Source organism: Jaculus jaculus, chromosome 7 (assembly GCF_020740685.1).
Source record: "Jaculus jaculus isolate mJacJac1 chromosome 7, mJacJac1.mat.Y.cur, whole genome shotgun sequence".
Taxonomy (NCBI): Eukaryota; Metazoa; Chordata; class Mammalia; order Rodentia; family Dipodidae; genus Jaculus; species Jaculus jaculus.
This window is the reverse complement of record NC_059108.1, coordinates 110285391-110310442: the sequence shown is the minus strand read 5'-3', so window position 1 is coordinate 110310442 and position 25052 is coordinate 110285391. Positions and strand designations below refer to the sequence as shown.

The window sequence follows — 25052 nt, the reverse complement described above, 5'->3', positions numbered from 1 at the left end:
AATACAAAAGAAGGGCTGGAGAGATGGCTTAGCAGGTAAGGCACTTCTTGCCTGCAAAGCCAAAGGACCTCGGTTCAATTCCCCAGGACCCACGTAAATTAGATGCATAAGGTGGTGCATGCATCTGGAGTTTGTTTGCAGTGGCTAGAGACCCTGGAGCCCCCATTCTTTCTCCCTCTCCCCCCTTCAGCCTCATTCTCTCTCTCTCTCAAATAAATAAATTAAATTAAAAATAAATTTAGCCGGGCGTGGTGGTGCATGCCTTTAATTCCAGCACTCGGGAAGCACAGGTAGGAGGATCACCGTTGAGTTTGAGGCCACCCTGAGACTACACAGTGAATGCCAGGTCAGCCTGGACTAGCATGAAACCCTGCCTCAATAATAATAATAATAATAATAATAATAATTAAAATAATTATTTCTTAAATGCAAAAGAAAATTAAGGGAGAAATAAAAGTGGGGTGGCAAGAGGGGATTGTGATCATAGTATACTGTCTATATCTATAGAAGTTATCAAAAAAAAGTTAATAAATAGGGCTGGAGAGAAGGCTTACAGATTAAGTAACTTGCCTGCAAAGCCAAAGACCCTAAGTTTGATTCCTAGGGACCCACATAAGCCAAGCACGTAAGATGGCATATGCATCTGGAGGCTGGAGGCCCTGACACACCCATTCCCTCCCTCCCTCCCTCTCTCTGTCTCTTCCCTTCTTTCTTTCATTTAAAAAAAAAGGCCACAGATGTTCTCTCTCATATGTGGATCCTACAAATTATTGGACTTCTATGTGAATAGGAATAAAACTCAGTAGCAGAGGCCAATAATCTAGAAAGGGGATGTAAAGGGAATAGAAAGGGGGGGAGGGGGGCTACTTAAGAGAATGGTACTATATATATGTAAGTAGAACAGATTACTAGGGGTAGAAAGGCCTAAGTGAGGTCAGGGGATGAAACTGAGTAAAGGAAAGGTGTGTGGGGGGGGGGGGCTAATCAAAATCTAAAATAGTATGAATAAGTCATATGGAAACCTATGTTTTTGGACACTGGCACACCCAGAAGCCATAGATGGTTACTAGAAAACTTTCAGTGCCACAGATGGAACACCTTCCAGTGAGCTGTTGACCAGGGAAGCCCCTGATGCCCTCTAAAACCTTACAGGCCATTGCTAAGGTTCCTGGCTTCCCACCAGGAATAGATGGTAAGACCCTATTGCTGAAGACTCCACATAATTAGGCTGCAAGACCACTAAGAAATCCTGCTGGAACTAAGCTGAAAATCTCTTTCCCATAGGCCAGCTGACAGAAAGCTGGAAAAAGCGACACTGTATGCAGTTCCATGGGAGACAGAAAAAAACACCAGTGGAGATAAACAACAGTGGACACTGCAAGCTAAATTTGGCCAACCAGCCCAAATGAGTCAACGGGTACAATAGTGGCATGTCTGTTATGGGTCTGTTATGGGAAACCAGCTGCTTTCTAATTGGAGTGGAGGCCCACTCTACAGGAGGGCATACATGCCTGGTCCTGAAAACTTATGATGGGTGAAGTCATGAGCCCTAGGGGTATAACATCTGCTGGTGTCTGGCCAAATGTATATAGTATGATCACCAAGCTGCCCAATAAGTACTTCTCTTAACATTCATACTCATATATTAATGCTACTCTCATTTTTGATTAGAGAAGCTTCTCTTTTCAGATGGTGGTGACTTTGGGATGAACTCAGAAGGCAACATAGTGCTAACAAGAAATGACAGAGAAGTGCTCAGCACTGAAACACCTTTCACATCTTGCAAGGCTCAGGGTCCATTGCGAAAAGGTGGCAGAAAGAATGTAAGAGCAAAGGGAAGGGTTGGACTCCTTACAACGTGCTCCTTCAGACACAAAATGGCCTGAATATCCACGACCTCACAGTGCCTGATACTACCTACATAAGACCATCATAATAGGAGGAAAAGATGATGACATCAAAATAAAAGAGACTGATCTAGAGGGAGGGGTAGGATGGAGAGTGGAGTTACAAAGGAGAAAGTGGAAGGGAGGTTTATTGTCTATAATTATGGAAGTTGTCAATTAAAAAAAAATTCAAAATAAAAAGCCATGGGCTTGAGAGATGGCTTAGCGGTTAAGGCATTTGCCTGCGAAGGCAAAGGACCTCGGTTTAACTCTCCAGATCCCATGTAAGCCAGAGGATCACTGTGAGTTCGAGGCCAGAGAAAAAAAGAAAACAGAGAAGTGAGTGAGAATGGGTGTGCCAGGGCCTCTTGCCGTTGCAAATGAACTCCAGACACATGTGCCACTTTGTGCATCTGGCTTTATGTGGGTACTGGGGAGCTGAACCCAGGCCATCAGGCTTTGCAAACAACTGCCTTTAGCTGCTGAGCCATTTCTCCAGCCCCCTGCATTGTACATTTTTTTGCATGTGTATGAGTATCTTGTGTTTGCATACGCGTGTTCATGTGTGTGGGGGCATGTGTGTGCGGGTATGCATGTGTGTGTACATGTGCACACACTCCAAATACCTAATATTCTAATACATCATCTAGTAGCAATAATTACCAAAACATTTTTCCCCCAGAACATTTTTAAAACTGTAATTTGAAGAGCTGTGTAGTAGAAAAGCCTGAAGGCAACACGAAGGGGGGAAAAAAAAAAACATGGATGCTGGTTTATGGAACATCAAAAGCTACTATAGTTTTAATGGTTTGCTATAAATACAAAAAGAGAAACCATGTCAGGGATGGAGATGACATGAGAACAAATATAAACATTCTAAGCTAGAGATGAAGATAAGCAATGGGGTATATGCAAATCACCAGGTGGGCACAACAGGATTCGCAAGCTTTGCCACTGAAATCAAAGAAAATTTGAACAATAAGCTTGACAGGAAAGACTTAGAATGAGAAGTGTCTGTAATATTAAGCAACTCAGGGCTGGTAACAAGTTTCTTTTCAGAACCTGTGCTAGCTGGATACAGAATGTGAGACACGAAAAGTGTAGATGGGAGCTGAAGAGATGGCTTAACAGTTAAGGTACATGCCTGCAAAGCCTAAGGAACCAGGTTCAATTCTCCAGGTCCCACATAAGGCAGATGCACATGGTGGTGCATACGCGTGGAGTTCATCTGCAGGGGCTAGAGGCCCTGGCGTGCCCATTCTCTCTCTCTCCCTCCCTCCCTCCCTCCCTGCCTCTGTCTCTAATAAATAAATAAATAAAAATAAATCTTTTTAAAAAGTGTAGTGAGGATTTTCAGTGTTTGTTTTGCTTTAGCACAATGCTTATGAGCAAATCCACATTAGCTTCATCACAGAGAAGAAAACATTTCACTTATAAAACTGATACATACAAGATGGTACAGGTGCAATTAAAGGACATACCTAAAATTAGTAATAGGTTTATTAAGAGTTCTTATTTCTATCTTGTAATTCAAGGAAAGCCATACCTGTTCAGAAACAAGCGTCTGTAGCTTCTGAACTTCTAACTTTAATGCTTTGTTTTGGTCATTCAGAATCTGGAAGAAAGAAATCTCAATTCACTACTCTCTCAAAAAAAAAAAAAAACAGGTAATACAATCATATGAATAGATGTTTTTGAACAACCTACTCAATATGATTACTTTTAGGACTCATAAGTGACAGATTATTTACACACTAACATAAGAATTCAAATATCAAAGTCCGGCGTAGTGGTACACACCTTTAATCCCAACATTTGGGAGGCAGATATAGGAAGATCACAGTGAGTTCTGCGTCACCCTGAGGCTACATAATGAGTTCCAAGTCAGCATGGACTAGAGTGAGACCCTACCTTGAAAAACCAAAAAGAATTGCCTGCAAAGCCTAGGAACCCTGGTTCGATTTCCCAAGACCCACGTAAGCACAAGGGGGCACATGCATCTGGAGTTTGTTTGCATCAGCTGGAGGCCCTAGATATGCCCATTCTCTCTCTCTTTCTATCTGCCTCTTCCTCTCCCCTCTCTCTCAAATAAATAAATATTTTTTTAAAAAAGAAAATACCAGTTGATGGGTTGGAGAAAAGGTTGAGCAGTTAAAGTACTTTCCTGCAAAGCCTAAGGACCCAGGTTCAATTACCCAGTACCCACACAAGCCAGATGCACAGATGGCATGTGTCTGAACTTCTTCAGTGGCTAGAGGCCCTGGCACACACTTTCTCTCTCTCCTCCCACCCTGCCTCTTTCTTTTTCTCTCTCTCTTTTTCTCTCAAATAAATGAATAAATAGAAATATTGCCAAGGAGGGCTGGAGAGATGGCTTAGCGGTTAAGCTCTTGCCTATGAAGCCTAAGGACCCCAGTTCAAGGCTTGATTCCCCAGGACCCACGTTAGCCAGATGCACAAGGGGGCACATGCATCTGGAGTTCGTTTGCAGTGGCTGGAGGCCCTGGCGTGTTCATTCTCCCCCCCCCCCCGCCTCTTTCTCTCTCTGTCGCAACCAAATAAATAAGAACAAACAACAACAACAAAAAAGATTAAAACAAAAAATACTGCCAAGGGAAGGTTGGGACAAAATGAATTTCAAAACTTTACTTCAGAAACAGATAAGGTATAAACTAGGCAACATAGGCTGGAGAGATGACATAGTGGTTCTTGCCTACAAAGCCAAAGGACCCAGGTTCAATTCCCCAGGACCCACATAAGGCAGATGCACAAGGTGGCACATGCATTTGGAGTTCATCTGCAGCAGCTGAAGGCCCTGGCATGCCAATTCTCACACACACACACACACACACACACACACACACACTCTCTCTCTCTCTCTCTCTCTCTCTCTCTCTCTCTCTCTCTCTCTCTCCCCCTCTCCCTCTTTCTCCCCTCTCTCAAGTGAGTTTTTAAAAAATGTTTAAAAAAAAGGAAAGAAACTAGGCAAAACTTGTGTGATAAAATTCACTATAGAGATTTGGGGATTAGCTCATTGGGCCTAGTTTTTGGTACACAAGCATGAGGACCTGAGTTTGAACTGCCAGCACCCATGTTAAAGCCAGATATGGCAGAAAAAGCCTGAAATCCCAGCACTTGGAATGTAGAAGCAGAGGATACCAACGGCTTGCTGGCTAGTAAGTCTAGCCAAATTAATGAGCTCTAGGTTCTGTCAGAGATCTTGTCTCAAAATAAAAATACATTAAGGTTGAGAACAACAAACATCCAATGCTGACCTCTAACCTACAAGCACATACATGAACACATATCTGTACCTACATGTGCTCATACACATGTGAACACATGCAAACTGAAAGTAAAAAATAAAATTTTAAATTCACTATTTACATAAGCTACCAGTTACATTGCTTCAGGGTGATTTATATGATTCATTATAACAAAATTATATAGTTATTCTCAGAAAGTGTATAAGCTTAATCAATCACCTTAAATTCTTCCATTTTATTAGAAATTTCACATTGCAGCTGCTCTTCAAGCAACCTTATTTTATCATCCTTAACATGAACACTACAAGAAAAAAAGAATTATAAATACTTGATACAGTCAAAGTTCACATAAGCAATGTGTACAACTATAATTTGTTTTGTCTACCACAATTCATGAGATAACTGTAGCACTGTCTTTATGTACATTAATTCTCCAATCACCTTTTTTGTATCTTCTCCATTTCATGTGCTGCAGCAGCCTAAAGTTGGAATAAAATAAAAAACTTATCATTTGCCAAGAAGTATTCAAAACTGTTTTTTCTCTTATTATTGGGTTAAAAGTGTGTATCTGGGCCTCGAGAGATGGCTCAGCAGCTAAAGGCACTTGCTTGCAAAGCCTACTAGCTCATGTTCAATTTTGCAGTACCTACATAAAGCCAAATGCCTGAAGTGGCACATGCATATCCCTCTCTCCCTCTCCCTTTTTCTCTCTCTCACTGGCAAATAATAAAAATTAAAAACAGAGTGTTTAAATGATTAAAAACAAAAAAATGGGGCTGGAGAGATGGCTCAGCAATTAAAGCCACTGGCTGGTAAAGCCTGCCAGCCCAGGTTCAAGAACCCAGTACTCAGTAAAGCCAGAGGTACAGGGTGGCACATGCATCTGGAGTTTGTTTGCTGTGGCAGAAGGCCCTGGCACACCCATTCTCTATCTCTTTTTGCAAATAAATAATTTTTTTTTTTTTAGAACTGTGGAGCTGGGTATGGTAGCACATGCCTTTAATCCCAGCACTCTGGAGGCAGAGGCAGAAGGAGCAATGTGAGTTTGAAGCCAACCTGATACTAGAGAGTGAATTCTAGGTCAGGCAAGGGTTACAGTGAAACTCTACCTTAAAAAAAAAAAAAAAAAAAAACAGAAGAAGGAGGAAAGAAGAGAGATAAAGAAAGAAAGATAGATGTGTATTTCCACACATTTGGAGTAAAGCTAAGCAGTTTCTGTTTTCTGTGTTCTTGTCCACTAATTTTCACTTTTCACTTAGCCCACTCATCCTAGTAAAAGGTTTGCCCTTAAAGCTAAAGCAGGCAGCACATTTAAAAAATTACTTTAACTCCTCTGCCATCTCAGAAATGATTTATCCATTGGATCATGTAACAGTAACATCTAGGTAGTATGTGAGAAGCTTTCAACAACATACCCCACAGTCAAACATATGTAACCACTATAGTTAGTGCTTATGAAAATAAAACGAGGGCTCACAACAAAAATAAGAAAAGGCTTGTTAAAATTCTGAGATAAGGGACTTTATTCCACTCCTGCCTTCTCATGGGCAGGATCTCTGTACTCTACCCTTGCCTTCTCGTAAGTTCTGGACTTCTCAAATCCCCTCTTGCCTCCTTAGGCAAGAGCTCTATATTTCTTCCTTCTCTTAAGACCTTCTAAATTTCTGGAAACCAAGCTATACCCCCTCTTAGGCATGAGCTGTCTTCCTGGTCTTAAATTCTAGTATAATTTAATAAAACTTTTAACTTAAAAAAAATGAGATAAATGTTCAAAAGTAATAAAGATCTACCTGCTCATTTGCCAGGGCCTGCAATTTCTGTACTTCAGCTTTTAATAAGAAATTCATATTCTGTATATCCTTGAGCAAGGGAAAAATATACTATTAGAAATAGTTAATTAAATTGACTTTAAAACTTATAGGGCATCTGTTCTACTTAAGAGTTAAGCAAAGGTAACAAATTACAAGTTTTCTAAACCAAAAAAAAAAAAAAAGAAACCATTAACTCCTATTATTTAGCATATTTCCAAAACTATTGAAAATTATATCATGTGAGAAAAGCCCTTTGAATTTTTCTACTTAAGAAGTATTTATAGTTCAGAAAAGACAAAAGTTCTTTCAAATGAGTAGCATCTTCATTCATCATACAAAGTCACTGTAAGTACAAAGATCAGGGATATTCAATTTTGAATTTTATAAAATATCACAGTCATAGCCGGGTGTGGTGATACATGCCTTTAATCCCAGAACTTGGAAGGCAGAGGTAGGAGGATCACCGTGAGTTCAAAGCCACCCTGAGACTAGTGAATTCCAGGTCAGCCTGAGTTAGAGTGAGATCCTACCTCAAAATAACAAAACAAAACAAAAAAAGACAAAGAAAAAGAAAAAAAAAATCACAGTCATGTCAAAAATTACTATACCTTAAGTTCCTCCTCTTTACTTGTTAAGTGATCATGTTCATTTGCTAAAGAATCTTCAGTCTGTTTTATCTGCTTGTCCTTTTCTGCAATCCTTTAAAAGGAAATACATTTGTCCTTTCAATAAGCATTTGAAAACCAAAGGATTAAAAGCCTTACAGGGAGTCTTTCATATAATTGTACCTTTTCTTTCTAAAGTCCCTATACATTTTACTAATAACTATTTATAAAGCATTATCCCTTAAAATATTCCTTATTTTATGGGCAAGTATAATGGTTTGTACCTATAATCCCTGCGCTCAGGATGCTAAACCAGGGTGATCACTACAAGTTCAAAGCCAGTATGGACCACACAGTAAGTTCCAGACAAGTGTGAGCTACAGAGTAAGACCTTTCATCACGTACCCTAAAAATTCCCTATTTTAAAGCCTGAGCCACAAATAACAAAGGTTATTTGAAGTTCACAAGTCTGGCAATCTTGAAGCCAGGTCATCTGAACACAGGTGATCCATCCCTATGTCAAATTATACAACAGAAGACAACACAGAGTAACTGTAACTACTTGGTAGACAAAAAAGCTAATTTTCTTTCACTACTTTCAAAATCACAATTTCCTCTTGCACATAATTTCCAACCCCAAATGAGGCAAAGTTTCCCCAACTATATAATGAAGACACAAAAACAGAAGTGTAATGTTTAGGAACTCAATACACACAGGTTAAAAAAGAGCAAAGCTTGCTTCAATCTAGTTCAGAGTATTTTCCAAAGAAGTCAGAGGATAAGGGTAATTCCAATTATCTGTTAGTAGTGACTACACAATTATAAGATAAGTGTGGAATGGCAGGCTTACACTTTATGTAATTCTTCTGCTAGAACTGAAGCGGAGGTCTAAGAAAGAAAAACATTATCACCATAGAGCATTTGAGAAAAAGCTGTATAATAATAATCAGAACAGAGCTTTAAAAAGTAAGACAATTCACATACACAAAGTTGTCAAAGAAGTATCTGGCACATGGTGAGCATTCAATGAAAAGCAGCTATCATACTGAAAGCTAGTCTGGTCACCAACAGCCAATACTTGGGAATTTCACATCAGACACATTGAGAATAAAACAAATTGGCAGACCTGGAAACTACAAAACTGACATACAACAAATATACCAGGAAGAGAAAAACAGCCACAAAGGCCTCTTTTTACCCCTGTGATTCTTTGTCTAAGTAAAATGTTCAAAATATGATCCACTTCATGAGTAAGATAAATAAGTAGACAGCTAATGCTGATGGCTCACATTCACTTTATAAAGGGCATTTATAGTCCTACTGACTTCCAGTAAATTTTGTAGTGATACCTCTCAGCTGATGACTAAAGACTTCAATCCAATTTGAGTTGATAATTCACACAAAGATAAAAATCCCTTTCCCTATAGCTCTCCTCCAATTAATTTTAGACTATCATCTCAGCTAAGAAAGACAATTAGGAAAAAATATTTATATGCACAAAGCTTTGGGAGTTTGAACCTATCTGAACCCTAAAATAAAATTTCAATGCAGCCGGGCGTGGTGGCGCAAGCCTTTAATCCCAGAACTCAGGAGGCAGAGGGCAGAAGTAGGGGGATCACCATGAATTTGAAGCCACCCTGAGACAACATAGTGAATTCCAGGTCAGCATGGGCTAGAGTGAGACCCTACCTCAAAAAAAAAAAAAAAAAAAAAAAATTAACGCTAAGACCACTTTTTACAAAGAAGAGTCAAATTTCTGAAATATATTGCTATAAACATTTAGACTTACATTAAAATTTACAGTGTAGATATCATGGAAACAAGTACTTAGATGGTTTCACTTTTGTTTTAATGTTTATCATTTAGATTTTCTACCAATCAAATCATGGAACAATTTAACAATCAATAAATAAATTTGAAATTATATTGCCAAAGAATAAAGGGTCTTACAATATCATTTTTTAAACTGAAACATTTGCCACTAATTAAAATGAAGTATTAATTTTAAACTGACTCTTTTGCAAATCTAACCTGAGAACTATGGTTAACACACTGCTACACATGGTGGATATGAGGTTTTTCTATGGTCAGTCAGTATTTTGTGAACACTTGTAACACATAAACCACTGTTCAACACCACTTGGCTAGTCCTATTGTTTTGTGAAAGAACTGGGGTTATTTTCTCTCATAAGGTAAGAGCTCTCTTAAGCACCTCACTCCCTTTCTGATTACTTGGGTTTAGCTTTCCCAGTGTTTCCCCAAAGCACGAACCTGTTGATTGGGTTGGGACTAGTCTTCCAAGTACTAACCCAATGCTTGGTACTCAGGAGGTGCTCTAGATGATAGTTTAAATGGCTGAGAAGCTATTATTAATGATAAGGATGAGAAAGCATTACCTGAGCTGCTATCTGGGAATGGAATTGTTGAACTTGAGCTTTCAAAGCCTCATTCTGTTCCAAAATATCCTATCATAAAGAGGAAACAGAGACAAGAAAATGAGCTATTAATAAATATTCCAAGTGACATGTATACAATGACTTACAGGTTCTCCATTTTTCTTTCCAAGGCATTCTTGTATTACTGAAGACAATGAGTAAGCATCCTACTGAGTTAATATGTAAGGTAAAAATGAAGCTACGCTTTACTGTTCTTCATCTTCCACAAGTAGTCTAAGGAAGTGGAGGAGTACAACTTTAAACACAACATACAGTAAAAAGTGATCCAAGATTAAGTTATAATTACTTACCACCAGAATTAGGACAAGGGATACCTGCTTATTCCTCTAGAAATTCCATGTAGACTCAAACCCTTTGCTTTTGTAGAAAAGGAAGAAAGTAAGTACCTGAAGCTGCATCTGTAGAGACTCTTCTTTGCTGGCCCTCTTTTGCTCCGACTCCATGAACTGCATCAGTCTCTGCTCCAGCTGCTGCTTTGACACCAGGGTGTCTGTAAGCTTGCTGTGCAGGTTCTGTACTTCATTTTCTTTAGCCACAAATTTACTTTGTAAATCTGTATAGAAAAGTTCCATCTTACAAAGGTCTCTTCCTTTTCCTGTATCATACATCTTTAGAATGGGCACTTTCTTTTTTTCTATAGAATGTCCTCAACTCTCTCCATTGCCACTGCATGCTCCTACAGCAACTTGTTCTGGCTTTTACTGAAGCACTTGCCACAGTGTGCTCACTCACCTCTTCTAGAGTGAGCTGTTTTGTTTTGTTTTGCTCGTGTGTTTGTTTGTTTTTCAAGGTAGAGTTTCACTCTAGCCCAGGTTGACCTGGAAATTCACTTTGTAGTCTCAGGGTGGCATTGAACTCATAACAATCCTCCTACCTCTACCTCCCAAATTGGGATTAAAGTCATACAGCACCACTGGCTTATTTGAGAGAGAGGAAGAGAATGGCATTCCAGAGCCTCCAGCTACTGCAAATAAACTCCAGATGCATGTGCATTTACATGGGTTCTGGGGAACTGAACATGGGTTCTTTGGCTTTGATGGCAAGTTCCTTAACCATTAAAGCAATCTCTCCAGTCCTTGAAAGCATTTTGTATTTCCCCAATGATACTTCAGTAGATATCTTATAAATTCCTTGCACTGTGCTACACAGAAAGATATTGAAGAAATTAATTATGTAAGGGCTCAAAAATGTCCTGATTTAAAATGAATCACTTTTCTATTTGCTTCTCTTCCTCGAGATAACCTCAAAAGGAGGTGGGCAATAAGAAAATATATACAAACTAGCTCAGCTCCAAAGCACAACAGACAATAAAGTAAATGTAAAAATGGACATTAACTTGGCAGAGATGGGGAAGGTATTATAAATCAAGAAAAGTCATGACAGGGGCTGGAGAAATGGCTTAGCTGTTAAGGCCTGTGAAGCCAAAGGACCCGGGCTCAATTCCCCAGCACCCACAAAAGCCAGAGATGCACAAGGTGGCACATGCATCTGGAGTTCATTTACAGTGGCAGCTGAAGGCCCTGGTATGCCCATTCTCTCTCTCCCTCTCTGTCTGCCTCTCTACCTCTCTTTCAAATATATTAATTTTTTTAAAAAAGTCGTTACAGGCACAACTATGTACGATGAGAGCTGCCACCCTGTCCCATACTATGAACACATCCACAATCAGAAAGACCACCAACACCACAGAATGACAACACAGGGTACTAGGGAATACATGTATGTGTAAATGAACACATGTCTATATTTAACAAAGGTAACATTTTATTATGATAAACACAGCTTAATAAAGAAATCATGAAAAATAAAAAACGTGAGACTGGAGAGATGGCTTAGAGGTTAAAGACCTTGCCTGCAAAGCCTAAAGACCCAGGTTCAGTTCTCCAGGGACCCCCATAAGCCAGATATACAAGGTGATGCATGCATCTGGAGTTCACCTGCAGTGGCTAGAGGCCTTGGTGTGCCCATTCTCTCCCTTTCCCACTCTCTTTCTCTCTCTACCTCTTTCTCTGTTTCAAATAAATAAAAATATTTTTAAAATAAAAATAAAAAATATAACAGACATAGTTGGAATTGGAGCTCACAGAAGTATAATACCTATTACCAACAGTATAAATTAAAGCACTGAATTAATGCCCTCAAAATTCTATGGAAAAAAATTACCTCTAACTTATAACTTGATAACCTGTCAAACAACCAATCAGATAAGAAAGTAGAATAAAGTAATTTTCAGATATTTGAGGTCTCCAAAAATGTACTTCTAGGCATATTCAATCACTTCTAGTGAAAGACATATGTTATTAAATGAAGGAGAAAAGCAAGAAAAAGGATGGTGACAGAACAGGTACAGAGACAAACATGGAAGACAGGGATAAAGCCAATCTAGAAAGTACAAATACTAGAACAACAACAAAAAAAAAAAAAAAAAAAAAACTTCAGGAGGGATATCACCTAGAAAGTCCAATAAAACTGTCTAGTTAACAATGTTGAGAAAGCAGTCAGCAGAAGAAATGGGTTAAGAACATTTAATGCTTGGTAAAAATTTTAAACAATAAAACTTAAGATCAAGCTAGGCATGGTGGTTCACACTATTAATCAAGGCCTGGGCTAGAGTGACATTCTACCTCAAAAATAAATTTTTAAAGGGAGCTAGGGAGATTGCTCAATGGTTAGGGTGCTTGCCTGCAAGGCCTAATGACCTGGGTTCAAGTCCCCCGTACCATGTAAAGACAGATGGCCAGGGGGCTGAAGAGATGGCTTAGTGGTTAAGGTGTTTGCCTGCGAAATCAAAGGATCCAAGTTCGATCCCCAGAACTCATGTAAGCCAGATGCACAAGGGGCACATGCATCTAGAGTTCGTTTGCAGTGGCTATAGGCCCTGGCGTTCCCATTCTGTCTGTCTCTCGGTCTCTCTGTCTCTCTCTCTCTCTCTTTCTCTCTCTCTCTCTCCCCTCTCTCTCTGCTTGCAAATTAAAATTAAAAAAATAAAATAAAATAAAATGACAGATGCTCAAAGTGGTACAAGCATCTAGAGTTCATTTGTAGTTGGCTAGAAGACCTGGTACATCCTTTCTCCCTTTTTTCTCTTTGCTTGCAAATCAATAAATAAATAATGACCAAGGGAGGATAAAATAAAGTAATAATTAGCCCCAGGAAATAAATAGTAATGGAAAGAATTACAGTTTTAATACCTATCTTGGATCAGCATTCTATAAATAATAATAACAAAAAATGAATAGTTATATAATCAAAACACATGCATAACCATATTATAACAATGAGATACAGTTGGGAAATGTGATATGGGAACTAAGCCTTTATGTTTTCTAATAGGAAGTCAGCGTTGATCAAGAGGTATCAATACTATGCTTGCTTACAACTATGGAGGAAAGCACTGAAGTTCTAATGGCACACCGGTTAGGGTATAGTAAATATACAGAAATAGGGAGTAAAAGAGTAAGAGTAAAAAGTTAAAGTTCAAAGGGATTGAGTCTGGAAAGAGTGAAGCTTTACTGTGTATGATAGTTATATGGTTTGATTGGCCTTGGGTATGTTCATGTGGTATGTGTGCTGGTACTTGTGTGAGGGTATATGTGTACAGGTAATGCACATATGTGCATGTACGTGGAGGTCAAAGGTTGACACTAGGAATCTATTAGCTCTCAACTTTATTTAAAAAATATATATATATGTGTGTGTATATATATATATATATGTATATATACATATATATATATACACACACACATATATATATCTTTATGTATATATATATATATATATATATATATATATATATATATATATATATTCATTTATTTGAGAGAGAGAAATATGCAAGTAGAGAGAATGGGTGCACCCGGGTCTCCAGCCACTGCAAAACAACTCCAAATGCATGTGCCTCCTTGTCCACCTGGTTTACGTGAGTACTAGGGAATCAAACTTGGGTCCTTAGGTTTCATAGGCAAGTGCCTTAACTGCTAAGCCATCTTGCCAGCCCTCAACCTTATTTTCTGAGACAGGGTCTCTCACTGAATGTAGAGCTCACCGACTCAGCTAGATGAGCTAGCAAACCTTAGGCATTCTCCTGTCGTCACCTCCTCAGTGCTGGGATTACAGGCACATGCTGTCACACTCAGCTTTTCTCTGGGTTTTGTAAATTCAAACTTATGTTCTCATACTCATACAGCAAGCATTTCATTCACTAAGCCACCTCCTTGGCCATGTTACATATACTGTATATAGTTACTTTCCTCTTAACAAGATTTCTGGGTTTCACTGAGGAAATATTAAACATTACTTGTAAAAATAAGCTCATATCTCAATATACATGCAAATTTTATATCAAAATGCAGAGCTTGAAGTATACTGTATGTATTTAGATACTGAATGAGAAAGATATTTCAAGAAAGGGAGAATCAGAGGAAACCAAAGGCCTAGGACTCAAAATTCTATATATCTTATTGTTTATATTCTAGTTCTCTTCCTCTTTGATGGAAAAAAATGGAATGGTAAAGATATAAACAGCACATGTAAAGCCATCAAATGATAAGTAATTAGCAGAAATTAACATTCAGTCAGTAGACAGTTTAAATTAAGCTACTTGTCATTCAGAATATTGGAAGTGAGTCTTCCCCAAAATAAAAAATAAATAAGCAAAATGAAGAGACAGTCAAGAAATCCAGTGGAAAAAATTGTAGGAAAATAAACTGACAATAATGCTATTGCTTTTGTCTACAACGTAAATAGTCTCAGCAGAGATAGTAGGTTGCTTATTTTAAAAATCCTAACAAAGCCGGGAATGGTGGTACACACCTTTAATCCCAGCACTTGGGAGGCAGAAGTAGGAGGATTGCTGTGAGTTCAAGGCCATCCTGAGAATACATAGTGAATTTCAGGTCAGCCTGGACTACAGTGAGACCCTACCTCGGAAAACAAACAAACAATAACAACAACAAAAAAAAAAGTCCTAATAAATGTGAAAGAGATCATCTGAAAGGATGAAAGCTATTTTTATTCAGTTGTAATAAACACCAAATAAACTGCCTTTACAGGTGAAAAGGGGAGGCATCTCCCCCATCTCACTCAAGTGACTCTTCTCTCACCTTGCTGTGCAGCTTCATGTTCTGCTGTTCTCTTCCGGATGTAACTCTGAACTTCTTCCCACCTCCTCTCAGCTTCTTGAAGCTGGACCTTGGTATTTAAGAGTGAGAAAGGATAAGTTATTACAAACACAAGATTCCAACTTATAAAGATTAAAAATACTAGCTGTACTGCTGTCATAAGCTATTCATTGCCACTGGTCTCCTATATTTTAATAAGACGGGTAAAGATGCATGGTCTCACAGCCATTTATTTATTATCCTCCAATAAAGATCAACACACTGGAGACTTTAGATTTCAATAACTTGAATTGTTAGATGAAGACAGCTATATACACATAGTACATAAATGATCCACTTAGCTATAACCAGTTTTCCTTTAATAATTATTAAGCTGATAAGCTTCCATAATGAGGATGCTATCTTTATTCAGTACACGACCCATTTACATCAACAAGGAGGGTCTAAAGGGAGGGGGTAGATCATAGATGAGCCTAAACAATGGTACCAAACTGCCTGTATTTGATGAAAAGAAATCTAATAAATCAAATTAAAAAAATAATAATAATAAAAAGTGTGAACTCTTAGCCAAAAAAATAATGTCAATGAGTATTTTGAGGTGTGTGTGTGTGTATATATATCCAACATGATAATTATGATTATTAATCTTTTTGTGTTTGTTTTTTGTGTTTGTTATGTCAAGGTAGGGTCTCTCTCTATCCCAAGCTGACCTGGAATCAACTATGGCATCTCAGGATAGCCTGGAAGTCACAAAGACCCTCCTACCTCTGCCTCTCAAGTGCTGGAATTATAGGCGTGCAACACCATGCCTGATTTGATTATTAATCTTTAGTGCTATTTTTATCCATATCTATAGAGAACACATTCATTTCCATGTCTAAAAAACCCAGCAGTAAATCCACCAAAACAAACAAACAAACAAAAGTATGAAAGAAAATACACCAATGTCATGCTCGTAACAGAACCAAAAAGTTAGACTATTTCTATACTCATTAACTATTCTCATACTTTAAAAAAAAATGTATCTTATTTATTTGACAGAGAAAGAGAGAGAGAAAATAGCTGTGCCAGGGCCCCTAGCACTGCAAACGAACTCCAGACATGTGCGCCCCCTTGTGCATCTGGCTAATGTACGTCCTGGGGAATAGAACCTGGATCATTTGGCTTTGAAGGCAAACAACCACTAAGCCATCCCTCCAGCCCTGTTCTCATACTCTTTAAAACCTCTATCGCTCTAGAAAGGTTCTCAAGGTGTGATTGCACTGGTAATATACCTATATTAAAAGAAAGCTGTCTAATATAGTGAGGCTACATCTAACTTCCATAAATTAAGCTGTATTTTTAATAAACCCCACCACTCAATAAAGAGAACAGATATTTCTCAACATGCACATGTAAGATAAGAAAATGTGTTTCTCCTCTATTTGGCCCAAGCAACCTCACACATCTTTTCATAGCATAAGCATCTCATTATGCTAAGTGTCATTCTGAAACCAGTTTGTGATTTTTGTATACCATGGCTCAAGTGCATGCCACTGGGGTAGTACTTGGTCTTGTGTTTAAGCAAAGGAAAAAACAAATATTCTAATGTGGAAGAAAATAAAAGGTTCCATTAGACTTATAGAGAAATTCAAGCTATGGACGAAAAAGTAATGTTAAAGAGCCTTTTAACATTGTAAATTTTGTCTCATATATAGACTCTACTTCCCATATAGAAAATGAAATTCTACCACTTACTTATGTCTGCTAATCAGCTAATTTCATTTCCCAAACCTTTAGTTGTTAGCTTCAAAGTCATGTCTACCTACATTCAATTGTTTTTATCAGGACATACTTCTATATGGGAGAGTTCTTAACTATGGGTCTCAAGAAACTTCAAACTGTATTTGTCAAACCTACATATACACCTTTAGGTCACTGAGTTAGTTCTGCATTATTCATGAAATAACAAGTAAAGGCAGCACTGTGTCACCTTCAGCTGTGAAACTGCTTGCTCAGCATTCTTCTTCTGGACTTCCTCTTGCTGGAACTTTCCTGTTTTCTCGTTCAGCTCACTCACCAACCTACCATAATCCTGGCGTAGTTTATTTAATTCTGCAGACTGCCTGAAAACAGTAACTGGATTAGGAATTGTCCATTAGTGCAAGCACACATAAAAGATAAATACAACATGTTTTACGTTAGCTTTGCTGAGTCAACAATTCCATTCACAAAAAAGTGAAAAGAAGCAGAAGTGACATAATAATCAAGTTTGATTGAAGTAATTCCTAAATAATTCCAATAACAATTATACAATTTCACAATTTCTAAATATCACTATAAAATATCAAAAATCATGCTTAGGGCTGGAGAGATGGCTCAGCAGTTAAGGTATTTGCCTGCAAAGTCTAATGACCTGGGTTTGATTCCTGAGATTCAGTTCCCCAGTACCAATATAAAGATGGATGCACAAAGTGGCACATACATCTGCAGTTTGTTTGCAGCAGCCAGAGGCCCTAGCATGCCTTCTCTCTTGATCTCTCTGTCTCTATGTGCAAAAAAAGAAAGAAAATGGGAAAAAGAAGCAAGTCCAACATGTGACCAACGAAAGCACTTACTGTGTGTAACCTAAAAGAAAATCATAAACTTAACACATTATGAATTTTTGCCCTTTTTTCCCACACTATAAAAGCATACTACACTCTCTATATATGGTTTCTCATGTGGCCCACAAATCAGCTGGGCTCCACCATATACCCAATGGATTTTTTAAGGTATGGCTCAAGAATGTGATTTTTTAAAAATATGCCAGGTGCTATTCAGAATAATGAAATCGGAGAACTACTTTAGAAGAGTACAGATGGTTTAAATAAATTTGTAGACTGCATCACTGGTAGCAATAATATTTATAATCAAGACTATACGTAGTTAATATACAGCTCAAGTTTTTGAAAATAACTCAACTGTAGATGCAAATGTATGAATTAAAAGTATAGCCAGTTACTATCAAATATCACTTTGAAGATTCGAGGAAACACTCTGCCATCTCATTAGAAACAAAGCCTGCAAACATACTTGCTTTCCAGCTGGTTTGTAGTGTTGCTGACAGCATCTCTCAGAATACCATTTTCCTGCTTCAAGTGAGCTATCTCTGCTTCCATCTGCTCCCGAACCTGCTGGAACTATTTTATATATATGCGTGTAAGGTTGAGAAGACAAATATTGACAAAGCCACCTTGGTAAGAGAAATTTTACTATGATGAGACTGTAAAAAGCAACAGAAGAATAAAATCTAAATTATTCTTTTCAGGTAAACCTAACGATATTTGAAGAAGAATTGTTCAGTGATGAGTGCAAAGTAAGATCAAGCAGCCCAGCACTCAAAAACACAGGTGATTATAGTGACCGTCATGTTTTAAATATGAACACAAAATTTCAGAACTAAGAGAAAATTCAGGATTTCTTTCTTACCCAATAAGCAGAAGTTTGCCTGTCTTGATCCCAGAACATGTTACTACTGCATAAAATACATATACATACACATATTTTTTTTTAAGTTTGTTCAAGATAAGGTCTCACTCTAGCCCAGGCTGGCCTTGAACCCACAGTGATCCTAACTCTGCCTCCCAAATACTGAGATTAAAAACATGTGCCACCATGCCAGACACAATATTTTTAAAAACAAAAATATATCCAAATATATTTATTTACAAATTGAGTATAATTAAATATGTATCACACAAACCTATTCAAAAATATTCTTGCCTAATACTATGGTAAATACACATAACAAAACACACCATCTTAACTTAAATTTTCAAATGTCTCAAATCCAGTGGTATTAAAACATACGCATACTGTCATATAACCATCATTCCCATTCATATACATAGTTCTTAAATAAATCCCATTCACCCCTCTTCCTGACCCCAACAATCACCACTGTAACACTCCTCTCATTTCTATTTATTTAATTTCAGAATTACAGAATCAGAAGATAAAGAACATTGAATCTTACAGTCACATAAAGACATGTCAAGGGAAATTAACAGTTGTTGATAATCTTAACAGCATGGCTAGGAGAAATTAAGGTATTTATTTCTAGTTTTCAGAGAATTTATATGGAATATTTATATCCTAACCTCTGTACATAATTAAGTAAAAAATCATAAATTCACTTAATTCCCTTTTGTTTTCAGTAAAAGATACTGCTATAAGTACATGATAAATTTTCAGTCAGTAGCAATTACGAAAAGATGACTTAAGGCTACAAAAATCATTCTTCAGTAACCTGACTGATAAGAGAAAGATCTCAAATGGCTAAGAAATAGAAAGATGGGAGAGTAAAACCTAGAAGCAGTGGACAGAATGTCACTCACTTTTGTTTAAAAAATATATTTCAGACAGATAGAGAGAGAACTGGCACACCAGGACCTCAGCCACTGAAACTAAACTCCAGACACACCACCCAGTGGGCATGTGTGGCCTTGTACTTGTCTCACCTTTGTGTGTCTGGCTACGTGGGACTTGGAGAGCTGAACATGAGTGCTTAAGCTTCGCAGGAAAGCCCCTTAACTGCTATGCCATCTCTCTAGCCCCACTTCTTTTCTTTTATTAGTAACATTTTTAAGGAAAATGCTAGAACATTATTAGTAACAAAGAGTAATTTTAAAACTTTTAGTAGACTAGTGATATGATCAAAATAATTTTATTAATCAGGAGCTGGCTTAGCAGTTTAGGCACTTGTCTATGAAGCCTAAGGACCCAGGTTCAATTCCTCAGTATTAATGTAAGCCAGTTGCACAAGGTGGAGCATGTGCCTGGAGTTAGTTTGCAGCGGCTGGAGGCCCTGGAGCACCCATTCACACACTCTCTGTCTCACTCTCAAATAAATAAAAATAAAATATTTTGCCGGGTGTGGTGGCACACACCTTTAATCCCAGCACTCAGGAGGAGTGCCATGAGTTCAAGGCCACCCTAAGACTACATAGTGAATTCCAGGTTAGCCTGAGCTAGAGTGAAATCCTACCTCCAGAAAACCAAAATAAATAAATAAAATAAAACATTTTTCCTGGGCGTGGTGGTGCACACCTTTAATCCCAGCACTCAGGAGGCAGAGGTAGGAGGATCACAGTGAGTTCGAGGCCCCTGAGACTACATAGTGAATTCCTGGTCAGCCTGGACTAGAGTGAAACCCTACCTCAAAAAAACAAAAAAAAAGGCTGGGCATGGTGACGCATGCCTTTAATCCCAGTAGGATCGCAGTGAGTTTAAGGCTACCCTGAGACTACATAGTGAATTCCAGGTCAGCCTGAGCATGAGTGAGACCCTGCCTCGGAAAAATAAATAAATAAATAAATAAAATTCCCCCCAAAATAAGCAAATATATAAAAATAAATTAGTAAAAATATTTTCTTAAAATCTAGACTCAATTGCAGGTTATTTGGAAAAAGAGAAATAAAAAATAATAAGGGGCTATAACTATCCTAGCATGAAATAAAAGCCAAAAACTGAATTCAAGAATAACTACACAGTATCTGTAATATTCAGCCTATTCATAGACTGGGAAAGAAAAACAGAAGTCAAAGGATCAGCATGAGAAAAAATACTTACAAAAATAATAAAATAAAATAAAACACCTGATCAATAGACAAGAATTCGACTTAAACCTGGAGTGGGGCATATGCCTTTAATGCTAGCACTCAGGAGGCAGAGGTAGGAGGATCACCATGGGTTCAAGGCCACCCTGAGAATAGACAGTGAATTCCAGGTAAGCCTGGACTACAGTGAGACCCAACCTCAAAAAAAAAAAAAAAAATATATATATATATAGGAATTTGATTTAGGTGAGTTAAATCCAAGGTAGTACAGACCTTCAAAATGAAAGCATCTTCCAGCAAACAAAAATAACAATTCCAAAAATTTGGGGTTTGCTCTCTGATCTCTTGGGAACTTGCCCAGGCACAACCAGAAGAGGTCCCTATCCCTTAATCTCCACATGGGTTCTTTATCCTCTCCAGCTCCCCACATGGCAGGAGCTCCTTGAGCTTTCTTTTTTCTTTCCATGCTTTTTTCCCTGGATCTGTATCTGGTCACATGGACTCCTAAACTACACGTGGCTCAAATGGGCTTTTGGGCTCCATGTGGTATACTTCTTTTCTCCCCGCTTTATTTCCCCACACCTACCAGCCTTCTCCTTTCCCCACTCCTTTGTAAAATCTAAATAAAATGTGGTATTTAAAAAATTTTTTTTAAAAAAAGGTAATGGCCCAAACAGCTCAATTAAGAAAAGTGTTATAATAATCACACTTGGCAAGCCAACCCAAGCAGTGTTCTTCAACAGACCTATCAGTGATGGAGAGAAGAAAAAAAAAGAAGAGGAAAGGAAGAATCCACTGATCCAGACCTAACTTAAGTTCATAAACATGAAAGAGACAGAACTAAAACTGATGAAATATTCACATATTACAGGTGGTATGAAATACCAAGAAATAAAAGATCACTTAAACCAAAACTGGTGGGGGGGGGGGAGTGAAACACCAACTATATCTAACTCTTTAGTATTGCTCAAATCCATCTCCTTATCAACATGTGGGTGGCACTTGTCTGCTCTGACCTGAGAATACCTGAAAAAGTCTTCCTTCCACCAAGTACCTCATATTCTACTCTGCATACTGCTAGAGTGTTAATTAAAAACACTAGCAAGGCAGGTCGGGCGTGGTTCTACACGCCTTTAATCCCAGCACTCGGGAGGCAGAGGTAGGAGGATTGCCATGAGTTCAAAGACACCCTGAGACTACATAGTAAATTCCAGGTCAGCCTGAGCTACAGTGAGACCCTAGCTTGAAAAACGAAACAACCAAAAAAAAAACACTAGGAAGGGCCCAGCTGGCTTGCTGCAATTCCTTCACTGACTGCCCTAGCTTCAGGCATACATGCCCTCTAGCACTGAACATTACCTACTTCTCTAGACCTTTTCTTCACTGTGACCCTGGCTCCCAATAACAACTCTTACTTTATTTCTCACAAAGTGCAACCACACTCCTAGGCCTAAAACATACCAACTGAACCACTATCTTCAGGGAGTTGAAAGAGGGAGGAAAGAACAGACGGACAGATGGACGGACGGAGGGAGGGAGGGAAAAAGAAAAGAACCACATCAAGTAACTCATGTCCAGTGCCCATTTCTTTACTCTCACTTGACAGTTCAGCTCAGTCTGGATATAACATCTAACAACCTTCACAATGTTTCTCTTTCCTACCTCCTAACTGCACAGTTCCAAATTACATAATGCAGCTGGGCGTGGTGGCGCACGCCTTTAATCCCAGCACTCGGGAGGCAGAGGTAGGAGGATCACCATGAGTTCACCCTGAAATGACAGAGTTAATTCCAGGTCAGCCTGGACCAGAGTGAGACCCTACCTCAAAAACCCCCCCCAAAAAAAAACAAAAACCAAATTACATCATGCTTACCTCTACAGTCACAGTATGTATTTCTTTATCTGCTTCCAGCCCCCACCCAGAAAATCTGTTTACATAACAACTTGGAGGAGTTTAACTAGCTACTGTTTGTCAGTATCACAGCACAGGGCCTTCCAAGTACAAGACAGTTAATAAAAGTTTGCTAATTAAATGAATACACACACTTAATCTCAATTTCCAAGAATTCAAGTATACCTTCATCTGCATCTGTTGGGTCTCTTGATAACTGACATGCATTTTGTTCTGAAACACATTGTGTTCCTTTTCTAATGTTCCAATCCGATCTTTCATCCTTGCTATAACTACACTGCTTCGTTCTTTCTCTGCCAGCATCTCCTAGAAAAGTAAGCAGAAAAGAGATTACAAAGAACATGATATGGAGAAGGTGCTACATTACAAGCCTGACATTAAAAAAACTGCAATACCAGTAAAATTCAAGTTGTTATATTGACTTGTAGCATACATCTTTTTAAAAAAAATATATATATACTAAGTATATTTATACAAAAGCACAAGACCAGGCCCAGGAATGGGGTACATGTGTAAATTCCCAGCATTTGGAAATGGAGAAAGGAGGTTCAGAATGCAAAGTCATCCTCAGCAACACAGTAAATGGAAGGCCATCCTGGGCTACATAAAACCTTGCCTCAAAAAAATCAAAAAAGTACTGTAATTAACTGCATACAAAAAAAAAAAATAGGTAGTCAAAAATATTAAGTAGGACCAGGCTTAGTGGTATACGCCTAACACTAAGGAGGCAGAGGTAGGAGAACTGTCATGAGTTCAAGGTTAGCCTGGGACTACAGAGTGAATTCCAGCTCAGCCTGAACTACAGCAAGATTCTATCTCAAAACACACACACACAAAATCATTAGGTAGGTAACAAGCTTTTATTTTGATCAGTCAGTATTTTTTTTTAATTTTTTATTTATTTATTTGAGAGCGACAGACACAGAGAGAAAGACAGAGAGAGAGAGAGAGAGGGTGCGCCAGGGCTTCCAGCCTCTGCAAACGAACTCCAGACGCGTGCACCCCCTTGTGCATCTGGCTAATGTGGGACCTGGGGAACCAAGCCTCAAACCGGGGTCCTTAGGCTTCACAGGCAAGCGCTTAACCGCTAAGCCATCTCTCCAGCCCTCAGTCCGTATTTTTAATGTAGTTAACTTTGGTCACGAGATATACATATCTTAAGCATCAGGACAATGGGTTGTCAAAAAGTAGTTAAGCCCTTTCTGCTCCACTGTCACCATGGCACCTGGCATGGTGGCACACGCCTTTAATCCCAGCACTAAAGAGGCAGAGGTTGGAGGATCACCATGAGTTTGAGGCCACCCTGAGTCTACATAGTTAATCCCAGGTCAGTCTGAACTACAGGGAGACCCTATCTCATAAAAAGAGAAGGGAAGGGAGTAGAGAGGAAGGGAAAAGAAAAAAGGAGGGGAAAAGGGGAAGAGAAGGGGAGGGGAGGGAGAAAGGGAGGAAAGGAGTCAAAAAAAGAAGCAGGTTCTGAAGTTCACCCTCGACTGCAACCACCCAGTAGAAGACATAATCACAGATGCTTCCAATTTCAAGCAGTGCCTCCAAGAGATAATCAAAGAGAATGGAAAGGCTGGGAACCTTGGTGGAGGGATTGTAACCACTGAGAAGAGCAAGGGCAAGATCACTGTAACTTCTGAGGTGCTTTTGTCCAAAAGGTATTTAAATACCTCACCAAAAAATATTTGAAGCATAACCTACATGATTGGTTATACACAGTTGCTAACAGCAAGAGAGTTCCAAATTATGTTACTTTCAGATTAATGAGGATGAAGAGGAGGAGGAAGATGAAGATTAAAACACTGGTCTAGAGCCGGGTATGGTGGCACACAACATTAATCCCAACACTCAGGAGGCAGAGGTGGGAGGATCACCGTAAGTCTGATGCCAGCCTGAGACTACAGAGTGGATTCCAGGTCAGATGGGGCTAGAGGAAGACCCTACACACACACACACACACACACACACACACACACACACACACACACACCACTGGTCTGGAATATTTTGTATGAATTCATGAATAAAACTTAGGAACAAAAACCAAAGTAGTTAAAAAGTCTGGGAAAATGGCTGAGGAGGTCAAAGTATTTGCTGTGCAAGTATGAAGACCTGAGTTCAGGTTCCCAGCAATTTGTGGTGGCACAAATGTAATCCCTGCACTGGGGAGGAAAAGACAAGAAGATTCCAGGGGCTTCCTAGCTAGGTTGCCTAGCCCAGTCAGTGAGGGCCAAGTTCAGCAATAGAGCATGTGGTGTCACATGACTTTAAGCCCAGCACTCAGGAGGCAAAGGGAGGAGACCACACTGGAGTCTACAGAGTGAATTCCAGGTCAACCTGGGCTAGAGCAGAAAACCACGGGGGCACTGGCGGGGAGGACAAGGAAATAAGGTGGAAAGCAATCAAAT

At 38.8% G+C, this 25052-nt stretch overlaps 1 protein-coding gene across 1 annotated transcript in view; it reads right to left on the bottom strand.

Moving 5' to 3' along the window:
- Positions 1–25052, bottom strand: part of Ktn1 (kinectin 1) — a 136297-nt gene that overhangs the window by 47679 nt on the left and 63566 nt on the right. Inside the window, exons 7-18 of the mRNA XM_045153896.1 lie at positions 22804–22944; positions 18202–18308; positions 17120–17252; positions 15130–15217; positions 10411–10577; positions 9965–10033; positions 8419–8456; positions 7572–7662; positions 6943–7011; positions 5594–5631; positions 5372–5453; positions 3433–3501 (exon numbers count right to left, since the gene is read on the bottom strand). Coding sequence (XP_045009831.1) covers positions 3433–3501; positions 5372–5453; positions 5594–5631; positions 6943–7011; positions 7572–7662; positions 8419–8456; positions 9965–10033; positions 10411–10577; positions 15130–15217; positions 17120–17252; positions 18202–18308; positions 22804–22944 — 1092 coding nt within the window. The remainder of the gene's footprint in view (positions 1–3432; positions 3502–5371; positions 5454–5593; positions 5632–6942; positions 7012–7571; positions 7663–8418; positions 8457–9964; positions 10034–10410; positions 10578–15129; positions 15218–17119; positions 17253–18201; positions 18309–22803; positions 22945–25052) is intronic.